Source organism: Urocitellus parryii, chromosome 9, assembly GCF_045843805.1.
Source record: "Urocitellus parryii isolate mUroPar1 chromosome 9, mUroPar1.hap1, whole genome shotgun sequence".
In the NCBI taxonomy this organism is placed as follows: Eukaryota; Metazoa; Chordata; class Mammalia; order Rodentia; family Sciuridae; genus Urocitellus; species Urocitellus parryii.
In genome coordinates, this window is record NC_135539.1 from 139,509,158 (window position 1) to 139,524,830 (window position 15,673).

General features: G+C 39.8%; 1 protein-coding gene across 1 annotated transcript in view; it reads left to right on the forward strand.

Annotated features, from left to right (window-relative positions):
- The window catches only part of Slc9c2 (solute carrier family 9 member C2 (putative)), a 55,005-nt gene that overhangs the window by 15,856 nt on the left and 23,476 nt on the right, over positions 1–15,673 (forward strand). Inside the window, exons 8-16 of the mRNA XM_077802956.1 lie at positions 64–207; positions 3,013–3,181; positions 4,652–4,733; positions 6,395–6,561; positions 7,179–7,289; positions 10,457–10,554; positions 11,499–11,618; positions 12,697–12,895; positions 13,560–13,748. Coding sequence (XP_077659082.1) covers positions 64–207; positions 3,013–3,181; positions 4,652–4,733; positions 6,395–6,561; positions 7,179–7,289; positions 10,457–10,554; positions 11,499–11,618; positions 12,697–12,895; positions 13,560–13,748 — 1,279 coding nt within the window. The remainder of the gene's footprint in view (positions 1–63; positions 208–3,012; positions 3,182–4,651; positions 4,734–6,394; positions 6,562–7,178; positions 7,290–10,456; positions 10,555–11,498; positions 11,619–12,696; positions 12,896–13,559; positions 13,749–15,673) is intronic.

Consider the following 15,673-nt stretch of genomic DNA (forward strand, 5'->3'; position numbering starts at 1 on the left):
GTGTAAAAAGAAAATAGTTTTAAAATGCATTGCTTACAATGGCATCCTTTTCCTTCGCCCTAGGTTCTTGATCATATTTTCCTCTATGTACCACCATTTGATATACACTTTCTTCGGCATCGTGGTTGGATGTGGAGAAATGAAGTATTTTAGTTTCCACACCGTAGTTTTCATTTTCATCTTATTTGTGACAGTGAATTTTGTAAGGTAATAATTATATTTTAAAGCTTGTTTCACTGAGCTTAGATTCTTTTTTAAAAATTTGTTTTTTAGTTACACGCGACAGTAGAATGTATTTTGATGTATTACATATACCTGGAGTGTAATTTCCCATTCTTTTGGTTGTACATGATGTGGAGTTACACTGGTCGTGTATTCATATATGAACAGAGGAAAACTATGTCCAATTCATTCCACTGTCTTTCCTATTCTCATCTCCCCTCCTTTCCTTTCCTTCCCCTATGTTTAATCCAATGAACTTCTATTCTTCACTCTCCTCCACACCCTTATTGTGTGTTAGCATCGGCATATCAGAGGGAACATTCAGCCTTTAGTTTTGGGGGATTGGCTTATTTAACATAGCATGATATTTTCTACTCCATCCATTACTGGCAAATACCATCATTTCATTCTTCTTTATGGCTGAGTAATATTCCATTGTGTATATGTACCACAATTTCTTTATACATTCATCTATTGAAGGGCTCCTAGATTGGTTCCATAGCTTAGCTATTGTGTATTGAGCTGCTATCAGTACATGGGGCTGTGTCACTGTACTATGCTGATTTTAAGTTCTTTGGGTATAGAACTAGGAGTGGGATGACTGGGTCAAATGGTGGTTCCATTTCAGGTTTTCTGGGGAACCTGCATACTGCTTTCCATAGTGGTTGCACCAATTTGCAGCCCTACCATAAGCTTAGTTCTTGAGCCCAGAATTGGGAAGCAGGGAACACAGACAAGAGCAATTGTGGCTGTGAGGTGCAGAGGCTGCCTGGTTGCCGGGGGCGCAGGCTGGGCTGCTGTGCAGGTGGGGAGCATTTCTTTCCCAAGGTTTCACCTTGAATTGAGAGAAGGTGGACCACCAGCAGCAGCCCCACTCCTGAGCTTGCCAGGCATGAGAGTTCATGGCCCGGTTCCAGAGGTTCTCCTGCGTGGAGGCTGTGGAGGTGAGATAGGGAGTGGGTTTAACAAGCTCTCCGGGGGGTTCAGACAGGTTCAGGTGGGAGCACCACTGGACTAGACTAATGGCTCTTAACATTTTGGTGGACTTTCATCATCATTTTTTTGTGTGTGTGATCCATCGTTAGGATAAAGTCATTTATGGAGCACCACTTTCCATGCACGATTTGCCATGAGTATGAGTGAAGCCCTGTGAGACAGGGCTCTTCATCAGACCTCAGCTGAAGCCCAGAGACTCCAGATCCAGCCCAGCATCTACCTGTGGGCACATGGTCTGGGATTGGGATTTAAGTCTGGTCCACGAGGCATGCTTCCAGAATGCCGCTGCCTGCTCCCGATAGCTGTGTCCTCCGTGGGACTCCAGGTGCCATTTCCACACAAGGCCATGGCCAAGGGAGCTTGGGTTGTAAGATGTTCTCCTGGATTCTCACTTGTACTGCCTCCAGGGGCACCGTGTGCAGCCGTAGTCCTGCCCGCCCTCTCCATCCTCTGCCCCGTCCGTTCTGGGCCTGGTCTTGGTGCCCACCTGCTAGACCTATGTGGCTGTCCAGTCAGTAGTTATCTAATATTATCTTTTCTCTGCTTTCCTATCTGGACAACTTTAAAAAAACCTGAGTTAGTCATTGCTTCCTAGAATAATTTGTGTGTTTATTTCTAAGCGCAAATTCCACCTCTCACACTTGTTAGTTTTGTCGCTATGTAACTTTGAGCACTTACTTAAGTTTCAGTGTACTTATCTAAAGCACCATATTCGTTGGCTTCTAAGTTGAAGGACCACTTATTTCCCAAGGCAAGTTTGCACAGCTCTGCAACCCAAGGACTTACAGCGGAACTGGTTGAACCAGTATCCTCCAACCCCAGACCAAAAAGTTGGAAGGAGAACGATGTCTGGATGCCACCCTCAGTTTGTGGGACTGGAGAGGGGGATGGCAGAGAGCAGATGTGGGCAGACAAACCCTAACTGTAAGCAGAGGTGACTGACTTGCCATTTTTCCAAAGCCTGAAGAATTCTCGTAGGTCTGGAGTCAGGGACTCAAAAACCTTCAAGCTGGAGTAAGCATTCTGGGGCCATGTGAGGTGAAGACTGGGGTGTGGAGGGAATAGCTACCAATGCTTTCTGTTCAAATCCTTCCATTGCTTTGAAAGTTCTTTCTCATTGTGAGAAAATCAGGACAGCCCTATTATAATCATAACAAAAACAGCAACACGGGACCAGACTCTTGGACTTGCAGTACCTCCTGTAGTTTTCAGTGCCACCCTTGCACACAGTCTGATTATGACACTCATCTTCATGTGAACTATAGTGCTGATATTCTCCTGGCACAGATTCCCTCGGGATCCTATAGAGAAATGACCTAGATAGAAAGAAGGCACAAGTTGAAATGATTTATGTGACATTTAGTGGATGATTCTATGGAAGCTAAGGAAAATTTTGGTTGGATTGAGTTTATTCATGTAGCTACAATATGTCTTCCCATTCCGGATTCTGAATCCAGTCATTTTATGACCCTTCAGGGAATAGATGATCTTGTCAACGTTCTTTGAAGAAGTCTCCATGCCGGCATTTACCAACCCCATGCAAATAGTACACAATAGTGTTAATGATAAATCACTGTTTGTATACATGGAACTCCAAGCATTATTTTTCAAGACTTGGTATTACACAGAAAATTTAGATAGATTTGTTTAGTCCCAGAAAGCTGGATTGACTTACCAATAAACTGTGTCATCTCTCTTTCTTGAAAAATTTAGGATTGAGTAGATGGTTTCGTCTGTAAGTAACATTCATATGTGAGGCGTGATTTATTCGTTTTCAATGTTTTCTGTCCACAGGATGCTTACTGTTATTTTTGTGACCCCGATTTTGATGCATTCCAGTTATGAGTACAGTTGGCGATGGGGAGTTGTCATCACGTGGTCTGGAATTAAAGGAGTTTTTAGCTTACTTTTGTCTCCTGATATTTATAATCTGGCTGATCAAAAAGTAGCGGCACCACAAATGGTAGGGAAAAAAGAATCACGTCTCATGGTTCCTAGTATTTATGCACTTTTTCTTATCTTGTGGCACTTGTTACTATACTCAGATAATAAAGTTAACTGGTTTTGAATTAGATTTTTTAAATGCATCCTTTTAAATAGAAGGGACTCAGAGGAAAGTTCTTTAATGCTGACCTTGTGACAGGGACCAGTGGTCATGTGTTTAGGATAGGGGTGCTAAGGAGACTTGCCTTACAGTCCTGACTCTACCAGTCCTGGTCTGGGTGATCTTGCAGAAGTTCCCAGCCTTGCTGAGCCTCAATTTCCAGTTGAGGCTGGAGATGATGCTTACTAAAACACCTGACCCTTTATACATGCTCCATAAATGTCGTTAACTGTACAAGTGCTCTTTTTCAATTGATGTCAGAAAGCATGGGAAAAAATAATGCCCTTATGGAGATCATTCCCATCCCTACATCTGTCAGAACAAGGACGGAAATGCTGGTGAAGAAAGGCAAGAAAGATTTTAAATAGTGTTGCATTAAGAGTTGTTACCACGTGGTCTGGAATTAAAGGAATTTTTAAGAGGAAGTGCTTTTCTTGATGGAATATCATATTCCTCACCACGTCTATCCTGAAGATTTATATACGTGGGCTTCACATGGGAACATGGGAGTTCCAGTAAACCTGTGGCTTGTCCTTCCCTCCTCCAGAAGAAAGTCATGATAACCAACATTTCAGCTCCTTTGATTCTCTTATATGCAAGGAATTGGCTTAAAACCAAGCCGACAAGACGTTAACTCGCATTTGGGTACTGTTTCATAGTGTTTCCTAACTCTATGTGGTGTTAAGATCCTCTTGGCTCTGCGATCTGTAATCACGATCTGCAGAATCAGTATGTTCACCAGGCACACGAGGGGACTGTTACCAGTCAGATGGGAAACACCCTGGAGAGATCTACTGTGTCTTACAGTGAGGGGCTCAGAGGGGCTAACTGGCCTCAATCACAGGGTTAATAAATGGCAGAGCCCAGGCTTACAGAGGCACTTGTCTATTTTTTTGTGTGTGTTTGGTGCCTCTCCAAACTGCACCTCAGCTCCAGCCTGCTCCCTCACGGCCTCTCAGTAGCCACGGTAAATGCTGGTAGCAGGTGTGTGTCCCTGTCCTGCCTGGCTGCGGGGTGCCTCCCCATCCTGCATGTGGTACAGCCACGTCTGTGATGGCTGGAAGCTCTTCTCTCAGCGTCCTTATCTGGCACCGCCTATTACTTTTCCTTTGTTCACATTCTTCCTGGTATAATTTCTTCCCTGGTATATCGTGTTCAAACAGTGTCCACAAAACTGACCTTTTGCCTCAGCTTATTTACTGGAGACAGTGTAAAGATTAAAGATAAAAGATTAAGATGGAATTGTGTTGGTGGTTAAATGAGCCATGCTTGCCTTTTGAAAACGGAGGTAGTATTCTCTTTCTAATCACCTGTATGCTTTGTTTTTAGTTTATTTTCTACGTACAAGTGATATCGTTATTGACTATGGCAATAAATTCATACATGATGACTTTCTCGGCTAGGACTTTAGGTAAAGTATATGCATAATCGTTTCCTAACTGGGGAGAAAAATGCAAATAAGTTATTGCTGCGGGTAATGCAGACATTTCTTATGAAGTTCAAGGAACTGGTTTAGAGGCCAGTTATTTTCATTTACTCATTATCTTTGTTGATAACAATTAGTACAGATGCTGTGTAATTGTAATAGTTCATCTGGTGTAGCAGAAGCCAAGTGAACAGAGGCTTAAATAAGACACAGGAATCTCTTTTCCCCTCACTGCAGAATCCAAAAGAGTGGGATGGTTCTGCTGCACCAGGTCATCCAGGGGTCCAAGTTCTTCCGTTTCTGTTGCTCCTCTGTTCTGTAGGGTGCTCCTCTAGTCTGCAGGGCAGGAGATCGCTCATTACCACCTGTCTATTATCCAAGCAACTAGAAGAGGAAATGGGGATAGGTGGGTGGGTGGGGGTAAGCATCTTTCTTTTAAAGGTACAATCCAGAACTTAATATCTATATAACCAGAACTTATTATCTAGAATTTAATATAAATATCCAGAATTTAATAAATTTATCCAGAATTTAATCACATGGCACACATTCGTAAGGGAAGATGGGGAATATCATCTTTTTCTGGCTGGCCATGTATTCACCCCCAGTTCAGATATCCTATTGGTGACAGGAAGAAGGAGAGAATGGACATTGGAAGACAAGCCCCAGGCTCTGCCACCGTTGTCTATTTCTAATAGGAATTTGAGCTTGATAATAGTAATTAGTGTACATGTAATTAAATCCAAACAGGAACATTTTCTGTTATCTCAAAGGTATTTGAAACTTGTTTATCATAAAATGCATAAATACAATAAAGTTACAAGAGACACATCCAGTAGAGAAATCCAGGATCAGCTGGCCGGCAGCAGTGGTCAAGGGGGAGGGAGCTGGGGTGGGATTAGGCAGTCCTATAGGAGGGTCGGCTCCTCAGCTCTGCTGGGCGAGAACTGATTCCATCAGACTACTAGAAATTTACATATCCCCACTCACTTGTTCACGGATAAACCACAAGATCAACTCGCTAATTTAAAGAGGGATGGTTTCCTTCCATGTCTGAAATACTTGGTATCATTAACAGAGTAGCCACCTCTGAATGCCCATAGCCTTGATAAACCAAGTCAGTAACGCTGGGAGAGCACAGGCCAGCCAGAACAGAGGAGGGATAACATTTGTGCGTGCAGATTTGCTGGCCAGGAGAAAGATGTTAAATGTGAGGTGTCTCTATTGGCTTTCACATTTCATTATGGATAAGAAACAGCTGAAGAACTTGTTAAAAATGCAAATTCTCAGGCCAGCCTGATTCGGAGGGTATGGACAGAGCCCAGGAATTTGACAGTTTGATCAGCAGCCCTTCTACCTGGAGAAGACACAGGGAGTTTCCCACATTTTGAGAATTACTGGTGGGGTGCCTTGACATATTAAGTCATGCCTTTAGCAACTGGGCCAGATGCAGCTCAGTTATATAGCCAAAGGAAACAGGGGGTGGGCTGATTCTGTGGAAAACCTGGGAGCGAGCCGAGCCCCTGCGCTGTGCTCTGGTTTGGCTGTGCAGGTGAACCCAGGAGCTCACGGCAGGGTCGTCCCCAGTCCGTTCTCCCTTGCAGTCCTCCCTGTGCTGCTCAGGCCCTTGCTCTTCTTTGTCACAGGTTTTTGTGCCATTTCCCTCCCAAGACAAATGGCCATGCAAAATGCCATTCAGCACATTCAGGAGATAATACAGAACACAACCACTTTATACAAGACCGAAAAGATGTTGACAAATGTCAACTGGACTTTAGTGGAAGAAAAAGCGAAGATCGAATACATCATTCCAGTGAGTTGGTGCCTGACAAAAAAATAATCCTCTTTTCCTTCCCTTGGTCTGTCTGCCTGGCCTTATAGTCTGTAAAAAAAAAAAAAAAAAAAAAAAAAAGAGAAAGAGAAAGAAAGAAAAAAGAAACCTGATTCTGCTAACCAAATATCAGAAAACTCAGGAGTTTTGCCACCTTGGGGAAATGACTTTGAATTCTTTCTCCAAAGAAAAGGTCTTGGTGGTTAGCCTCATTTGCCAAATATGAGGAGAATGGATGTTTTCACAGACTGGCTGATGGGGCAGCAGGAGAGATTACGCTTCCAATGGGTAGACATACCAAGAGACGGCTCCCTGTGTAAGTGTCCCAAGAAGCCCAAACAGGACAATCTAGAGAGTAGCCAAGCATGGAGAGTTTGGAGAAAAATTTGGCTATCTAGATGCACCTAAAGGAATGTTTATTTCACCACAATTGAAAAACACACTTCTCATATGGCGAAACAGTTCCCAGCTTATGCACGGCTCCTTATCTGAGCAACTCTGAAGTAACTGAGATCTTTGTTGAGTATAGCCTTGCTATCTTCTAGTAATTTTTTTTTTTACCTATTTTTAACTTTATCTCTTTGTTTTCTACAATTTAGTCAAATGCTGTTCCACTTTCCCATGTTGTACATGATGATGAAACAGAGCAGTCCCCGACAGATGAAGTTTTAATAGAAGAAGCCAGATTGCACGTGGCGATAATACAAATGGTTGGTATTGCTGCCCCCGCCTCTTCCTCCTCCTCCTCCTCCTCCTCCTCCTCCCTCTTCTTTCTCTTCCTCCTCCTCCTCCCTCTTCTTTCTCTTCCTCCTCTTTTCCTCCTCCTCCTGTCCCCATTCCTCTCCTCCTCTTTCTCCCCTTCCTCTTCCCTCTCCCCGCTCCTCCCCTCCCTTCTCTTTCTCTTCTTTCCCTGAGCGGCTCTTTTCCTCCTTCACTGAGAATTGAACCCAGGGACTCTTTACCACTGAGCTACATCCTGGACCTTCCCTTAGGTCCTTGCTAAGTTGCTGAGGCTGGCTTTGAACTTGTAGTCCTCCTTCCTCAGCCTCCCAAGCCACTGAGTCATAGGTGTGGGCCACCCTGTCTAGCTCTGCAGCTGTGTGGGTTTGTCTCCGTGTCTCCATTCTATTCCATTGGTCTGTGCATCTGTATCCCCCCCCCCTCCGCATTACCCTATAGTTTTTGTTACTAGGGCTCTGAAGTAAAATTTGAAGTTGGGTATTATGATACCTGTAGCATTGCTTTTTGGGAGCTTAGGATTACTTTGGCTATTCTGGGTCTTTTGTTCTTCTATATGAATTTTAGAATTGTTTTTTCCAATCATGTGAAGAATATCATTTATACTTTGAGGTGGCTTGCATTAAATGTGTAGATTACTTTGGTTATATGGCTATTTTAACAAAATCAATTCTGCCAATCCGTGAACATGGGAGATCTTTCCAATTTATAATGCCTTCTTCAATTTTCTTTCGAGTGTTCCTTTATTTTCCTTATAGAGATAACTAGGTTTATCTTATAGAGATAACTAGGTTTCTTCTGATTTATTTCTCAAAAGGTTCATTATTGGCTTAAAGAAAAGCTATTGACTTAAAAATTTAAAAAATTTTTTTAGTTGTAATTTTTTATGTCCATTTGTTCATAACTTTATTTATTTTTTTACATGCTGCTGAGGATTGAACCCAGTGCCTCAAATATGCTAGGCAAGATTCTACCACTGAGCAACAACGTCAGTCCCTAGCTATTGATTTTTATACACTGATTTTGTATCTAGTAGTTATTTTGAGGGTCTTTAGAGTAATTATTAATTTCATTTACATACTTAGATAAACAGCTTTAACTATTTGAAACTGCTTTTTACAAATTTGACATGGTTGACTTTTTCTCATACAAAATTTCCTTGTTTCTAAAAAAAATTATTTTAGTAATATAAGCTAAAGTAAATCTGGTGAACCAAAAAATTCTCTTCAAATTTTGGTACTAATAATTTACATGTTCTAACATACATACAGGAATATTGCTAGGTAAAGTAAAGTTTGAGTCAATTATATCAGATTATACATTTTAAATTAGGTTTCTATTTAAATGGGACAAATTTTATTCAATATAGCAAGTGTATAATATACTTACTGTGTTCACATTCTTCTTTTTTTCTTTCTTTTAAAAACTCATTGTCATGAAGAATTCCTAACATACACAAAGGTGGTGTAATATGTCACCATGTGCCCACCACCCAGCCTTAACAATTATCCACACACAACCAATCCTGCCCCCTCTGCCTCTTCAATCACTCCCCCACCTTCCATATTATTTTGAAATAAATCCTGAGTGTCATATCACTTTCTCTGTAAATATTTCAAAATGTATATGTAAAACTTAAAGTCTTTTAAGAACATAGTAAAATGCTAATATTGTTCCTAAAATTAATAATTACCTAATAAGAATAGATATCAAATCAATAACATTTTCAGTTGTCTTAGAAATATGATACATGCTTACCTTACAGTTTATGCTTTCAAATTGAGTTTGGTTGAAGTTCACACACTGCAACTAACCAATATCTCTATTAAGTCTCTTATAATCTGTAGATCCTTCTTTAATTTTCTGTTGAAGAACATATTTGTTCTTGAATCGTGCTGCTATAAACACTGATGTGGTGGCATCGCTGTAGTGTGCTGACTTTCAGTTTTTTAGTTACACACTGAAGAGTGGGATAGCTGGGTCATACGGTGGTTCCGTTCCTAGTTTTTGAGGAGTCTCCATACTGCTTTCCAGAGTGGTTGTACTAGTCTGGAGTCCCACCAATGATGTAAAAGTGTACTTCCCCCCATCATGAATTCTTTTAGTATATTCTTGTCATTTTTAATTTCCCCCTCAAATTTGAAACTGAGCTTTGTTGGGTATAGTAATCTTGGAGGGCACTTGTTCTCTTTTAGGGTTTGGAATATCTCATTCCAGGCCCTCCTGGATTGTAGGGTCTAAGCGGAGAAATCAGAAGTGAGTTTTATTGGTTTGCCTTTAAACATGACCTGGTGTTTTCTCTCTTGGGGCTTTTAATATTCTTTCCTTATTTTCTGTGTTAGTTATTTTGATTATGATATGTCTTGGTGAGCTTCTTATTTGATTAGGTCTATTTGTGGTCCTGTAAGCCTCCTGTTTAGAGGCGAAGGTTAACCTGGGAATATCTTTCTCTTTTGGTAGTTTCTTGTGGAGCTGAGATATTAATCACACTTTGAATTAATACTTTGCACTGCTTTCTGCTCCAGAAGGATGGTGCTACCGGTGTGGTTTATATTACTGAATTGTGTAGATTCTGAGCATCTTGAAGCTAGGAACTTTCCTCTGTATCTCTTATAACATTTAGGACTGTACTTAGTAAAAAAAAAATGAATTCTGAGTAGATATTTGAATCAAATGAAATTTATTTCCTCCTGTAGATTCTCTGTAGTAGTATATTTTCATCTGTGGGCATGCTTTACCATCCACATGGGATTGGTTCTAGGATCCCCAGCTGCAAAATGGACACTCAAATCTGCAGATTCATGTTGCTTATATGAACTGGCAGAGCATGTGCATATAATCCTGTATTCTTTAAATCATCTCTGAATTATGCACAATGCAGAGCAAACACTATGTCAATAGTTGTTATACTATATTATTTGAAGAATAATGATAAAAGTCTATATATTCTCATTATAGATCAGATTTTTCCCTGAATATTTTCAGTTGTTGATTGAATTCATAGAGGCAGAAACCATGAATACAGAGGGCCAATTTATTGAGTTCGGTAATAATAGCAAGGGCTATGTAAGGTGTAAGCAGAGTAGATTATATTCATGTTTTGATCTTTTGTAATTTTTATTTAAAATTGTGTGTTTAGAGTAGCTTTGAAAAGCAGTGTAATGATGGCATCCTTGGAGTAGAGGCAGCCCGGATATTAATTGGTGCAACGAAAAGCTATTGCCCCATCCAAGGAAAGTAAGTGTAATACTTCTTTGATTAATCCAGTTAATTGATTAATTAATTAAATTTGATATTTCCAAAATTGAGTTGGTATGTGATTAAGAATGAACAAATGGAGCGTTAAATGTCCAGATTGATCAATCTATCATCTATTTTATCTATCCACATCCATCTCTCTGTCCATCTATCCATCTATTCATGTATTTTCTATTTTTCTTGTTTGCTAATTTTCCCGTGTGGTTTCATGAGCTTGGTGACATTAAGGGGACTCTGGAGGAGTAATTAGATGAGAGACAAGGGGACCCATGAAGGAGAACTTCATGGCTTCTGTTGTTGTTATGAGTGTGTTGCTTTCATATCATATCCACGAGATTGCTAGAGGAGAAGGCGGAGGCCTGGGTCTGTGGTTAAACAGTTCTGGGGTAGAGCAGTCTCTCTACCGGCTCAACTGGTTTTGATGGATGTGATGAAATCCGGTGGGGAAAACCCAGTGTCTCAGAGATAAGTGCGTATCTGGGCACAGTCCTGGCAAGCATTAGGTAACAGGTGATTCACAGCAAAGCTCTGAGGGTGAGAGTGAGCAGGGCAGCAGCCCAGCGATCTTTGTGGGAGAGCTGTCCTTGGTCCCTGGGATTATGACAAGCAGGGCCTTTGTGGGGGGAGGCTTGGGCTGGGCAGTGAATGACAAAAGGAAGCTGGATTCCAGAACCCCAAAGGATTGGTCTAGAGAAGCTTTAATTACATTCTGTCTCAGGTCAGGAATGGTTCTAGGAACGGGGGCACAGGTGTCTCATGTCTCATGACCACAGGTGGATAGGTGGATGGGTGCAGAGGCTTGGGATTCAGTGAAATTATTTAGTAGATCCTCATTAAACTTGTATTTAGCATAACTTCCCCTTTTATATTACCCTGTTTATTATGGTCAGTTTTTATCATAATGCATGTTGTATTTTTGTTAGATTCATGAATATTCATGATGTTTCAACTTACGTAAGAGCTAGAAGTTGGCTTATAAAGTTTAAAAACATGTTAACTTACTTGGAATATCATAGAGAAAAGGGACGTTTTATTCTACCTGGGTAAGTATTGTGAACTTTTTTCCCTACATTTTTTAATTGGTGCATCATAGTTGCACCTAGAAATGGGATTCGTTGTGACATATTCATACGTGCACACAAGTATTCTGAACTTTTAATAGCAATACCCTTGGAAATAGTATAATTTCCATAGTTTTTGAATAAATGACTTTGATTTTCCTTATTAAAATAAAACTAATATCATGGTCAACTCTCATTGACGAAGGGGTTAAGGTACAGAGTGCTTGCTTCCCTTCATTCTGTTTCAGCCCCTTCACTGGTGCCTCTATGAAAGCGTGGGCAGGAAGAAGAGAGGGTGGTCTTGTGGGGTCATGTCGTGGACTGGGATGCGTGCATCTTCTTCTAGATGCAGTGCAAGGGTGAGAAGTACCCAGATGGCGCATGAGATCTAGCTCAGTTTAATTTAATCTGTGCCGCAGGGTGGTCATATTGAGGTCTGTCTTTAGGAGAAATACAACCCGGACTTAACAATACCTTCACCACTGAGGCTGCTGAATTTTAAGTGGGTGTTGATCTTTTGCAACAAAATCGGACATTGTTTTGTTTTCTTCCATTTAATTAATTCAAAGATAAATAGAAAAATCAAACACCTAGGATATTGACATATGCAGGGAATTTATTTTTTTAAAAATCAGGCTAAAAAAAATTAGGGTCTATTTTAGATGGATTGAAAAGTTTTAAGAAATACATGTTATAGTAATTATTGAATAGTTGTTTTTCTGTTCTTACATTTAAATAATGCTGATGTGTAACTCATATTCTTGTCATTTTGTTTTTGCTTTTGATTTATGAATCCTTGCATCATTTCCTATATCCTATAGCATTGATTTTTTTTTAAAAAGATGCTCCCCATCCTAGAAATAGATGAACAGAAACATATTTTTATCTTTCTCTATTATGATTTTGATGTACAGAAATTATGCTTTTATTTTTGCTATCTATTATTTTATTTGTAGTCTTCAAATTAATTTTAATGATTTATTTAAACAAATGTTGAACTTCAGCTCTTAATTGTTATTCTTGGAAGTGATCTGACATTTTATTTGATTTTTTTTTCCAGGAGTAATAGATTTCTGATTTTTGTATATCACCTTGTATTTTCAGAAGAATTTGAATATGCAGGACATATTAAGACATTATTGTATATTTATCCCATGATAATACATTTATGGCCAATGGCAAGAGAGTTAAATGTATCAGCACTGATATCAATGAACCACTATTTTATATTTTTATGTGCGTTAGAATCAACTTTGAAGGTACTGTTTAAAATAAAAATATAGTCCATGAAAAGAATAACGCAGATATTTAGAATAGTTTGAAATCATTTGTTAACAGAAGCTATCTGTTATTATGTGGTCCTGGAATTTTAGTAACTTTTGTTTGAATTTTCTGAGTTTAATGATGAAATTAATAGAAGAGTCACAGTCTTGGACATTAACTAAATATAAAAGTAGAGAGAATCATAGGATAAGGCAAAAGAAAGCTGAAAATCCAGACAAAGAGATTTCTTCCACATACTTTCAGTAATGATACAAGAAATAAATTAGCAAATAGAAGCAACAATGGTTTGCTGGTCTTTGTCATAACACGAGGACCTCTCCCTGTGCTGCGAAGCCAGAACCGCTTTCAGACTTTGTTATGAACGGTATCATAATGAATCTGCTTATTGCTATTTTTTACATTCTTGGTTTTGACACTCCAGTTTCATTATAGATTATATATTCTGATTCACACCAAAATTTTTGATGTTGGAGATTACAAAGGATTTTGGGAAATTCCAAATGAATAACTTAAAGCTCAACTTTTGGAATATAACCCATTTATAGCCGAGAGCTTAGTTGCCAAACTGTAAGAATTTTTCCCCTTACACCATGTATAGGTACTATGAAATGACATATATTCTATTTCTTTTCTACACAGTTAATTATTCTGAAAAGGAACTATTTTAAACAACATTGGAATACTTTGGATTTTTTAATTTTGCTTATTGGGCTCGTGGATATCTTTTGTATATACTTTGTCAGACTAAGAACAAGCAACTTGTTCCTTATCCAGCTCACAGTGGTGATGGGATACTTAAGAATAATTAGGTTTCTTCCTATCTTCAAGGTAAGACTTTGAATTTTAAATTGTTAGGATTTTTTCCTATATCACTTAGTAAGTGATTTCAGAAATGTCCTTGTTTTAAGAGCAGTGGCCACCTGTGCCCACCTTCAGCCTTGGGCTCCCTCCTCTGGACCCTGTTCTGTCTGCTGAACTCTTACTTTTCTCCCCATTTTTGTCTGTACTGCCCCCCAAGGCGGGCCTTCTTGTTTTGGTCACTGATGTAACCTCCGGCTCAAGACAGTGCCTGCTGTGTAGTTAAGTCCTTAGTGAATATTCCTGCTGAGTGAATGGGTAAAAAATAGGTGCCTCTAGAAGCAGGCTGATCTAGAAACAAGTCCTTCAAATGTCAGTAAAATTTGTTCCAATCACCCCAACTATGTAGAAATAGCAAGGAAATTCTCCCCCTCCACAGTCCCCTACTCACATAGCATGCTGCCTTTCCTGTGGTCTTCAGGTTCATTAGCAATTATGATTCCTTCTCTCCATGGCCCTGGTTTGAATTCTGAGGTAGATTTTTATGTTTCCATTCTCGACATTTACACCTGCTTTCTCTCTTTCCAATGGAGATGCACCGCATCAGCATTCAGCTTGGGAGTTGAGAGATTATACTTGCCACTCCATTTTTTCTTAATAATTCTTATCACATCAAAAAAGTCTATTAGTATGTATTGAAATGGTACAGGTTCGGCATTTTAAAACCTTGCCGTAAACACTACGGACCCAATTCATGCATCAGCATCTTCCACCTAGTCCCCTCCTCCGCAAGATTTCAGGGTTATGTTTTTTAAAGTTAGAATTGTTTGCCCAGCTTGTGCTCATAGACTGCTTCGGGTCGTTTTTAAATTTTATATGAATGTCATGAGGATTGCTGTGCAGTGCTGTATACACAAAACCTGCTTTTAGGGTTAATTCCCTCTCTATGATCTTTACCGAATGGGCTGAGTTTAGAGTGGAGTGCTCACGTAGGTATCACTCTACCTGATACAAATGACTCTAGAAATCAAGAGTCACGTACTGAGGCTAGGTCTTAAAATAGAAGACAGAATTTTCTTTAGGTAATCAGTTTTTACACAGATATCTTGCTCTGATGAATGTAAAACAATTATTTTAGAAGTGGTACTTTGTGAAAAATAAAATGGAATCTTCCTAGTATACTCCAGACAAAGCTCAATGAAGTATCCTCAAGGACTCAATATTATTATGGTTAGCTTTTTTTTTTTTTTTAATTGAGCACTTATTTTCCAGGAACTGTGTAAAGTACTTTACGTATGTTATCCAGTTAAATGATGATAACAGTCCTGTGGAGATTTTGACACTGTGCTCCAAGGGACGGCACAGGGAATGTCCGTGCGTTGTGGGGGAAAGCTTTGAAAAGTCTTCTTGAAACAGCTCTCCCTTTCCCCCAAGTTTCATAACCGAATGGTGGCTAAAAAAGCTTTCTCTTTTTTCTGCTCTCGTAATTCCTGCACTGTGATACTCTTCTCCTGTTCTTTGTCTTCCCCCCGCCCGTGTTACCCAGTCCCTTGCCATCTGTCCCTGAGCTTTGACATAGCTATAAGTCTGTGGGAAGTCCCCTGGTTGTGCGAGTGAGTGCTTCTGCTTTTGAGGGGTGTCTCCATGGGAATTCTGGTATTTACACATGATTACCCTCATTTTATACACGAGGACACTGAGTCCTCCAAGTCACTCAGTAACTTTCTCCAGGTCACAGAGCTGGTGGACACTGGTTTTGAAGCTAGACAGGTTTATGTTTAAAAATTTGAAGTCACTACGTTAGCCTGCCTCAACCTGTGATCCGAGAAATTGAGAGCTAAGAAGGATCTTAGTTCCCTAAGTTCCTCATCTCACAAGAGGTGAGTTCTTTAGTCAGTAACTATGTTACTATCTAGGGGTGCTGGGTTACTTACCTCCTTCAGCAGAGAATTGAA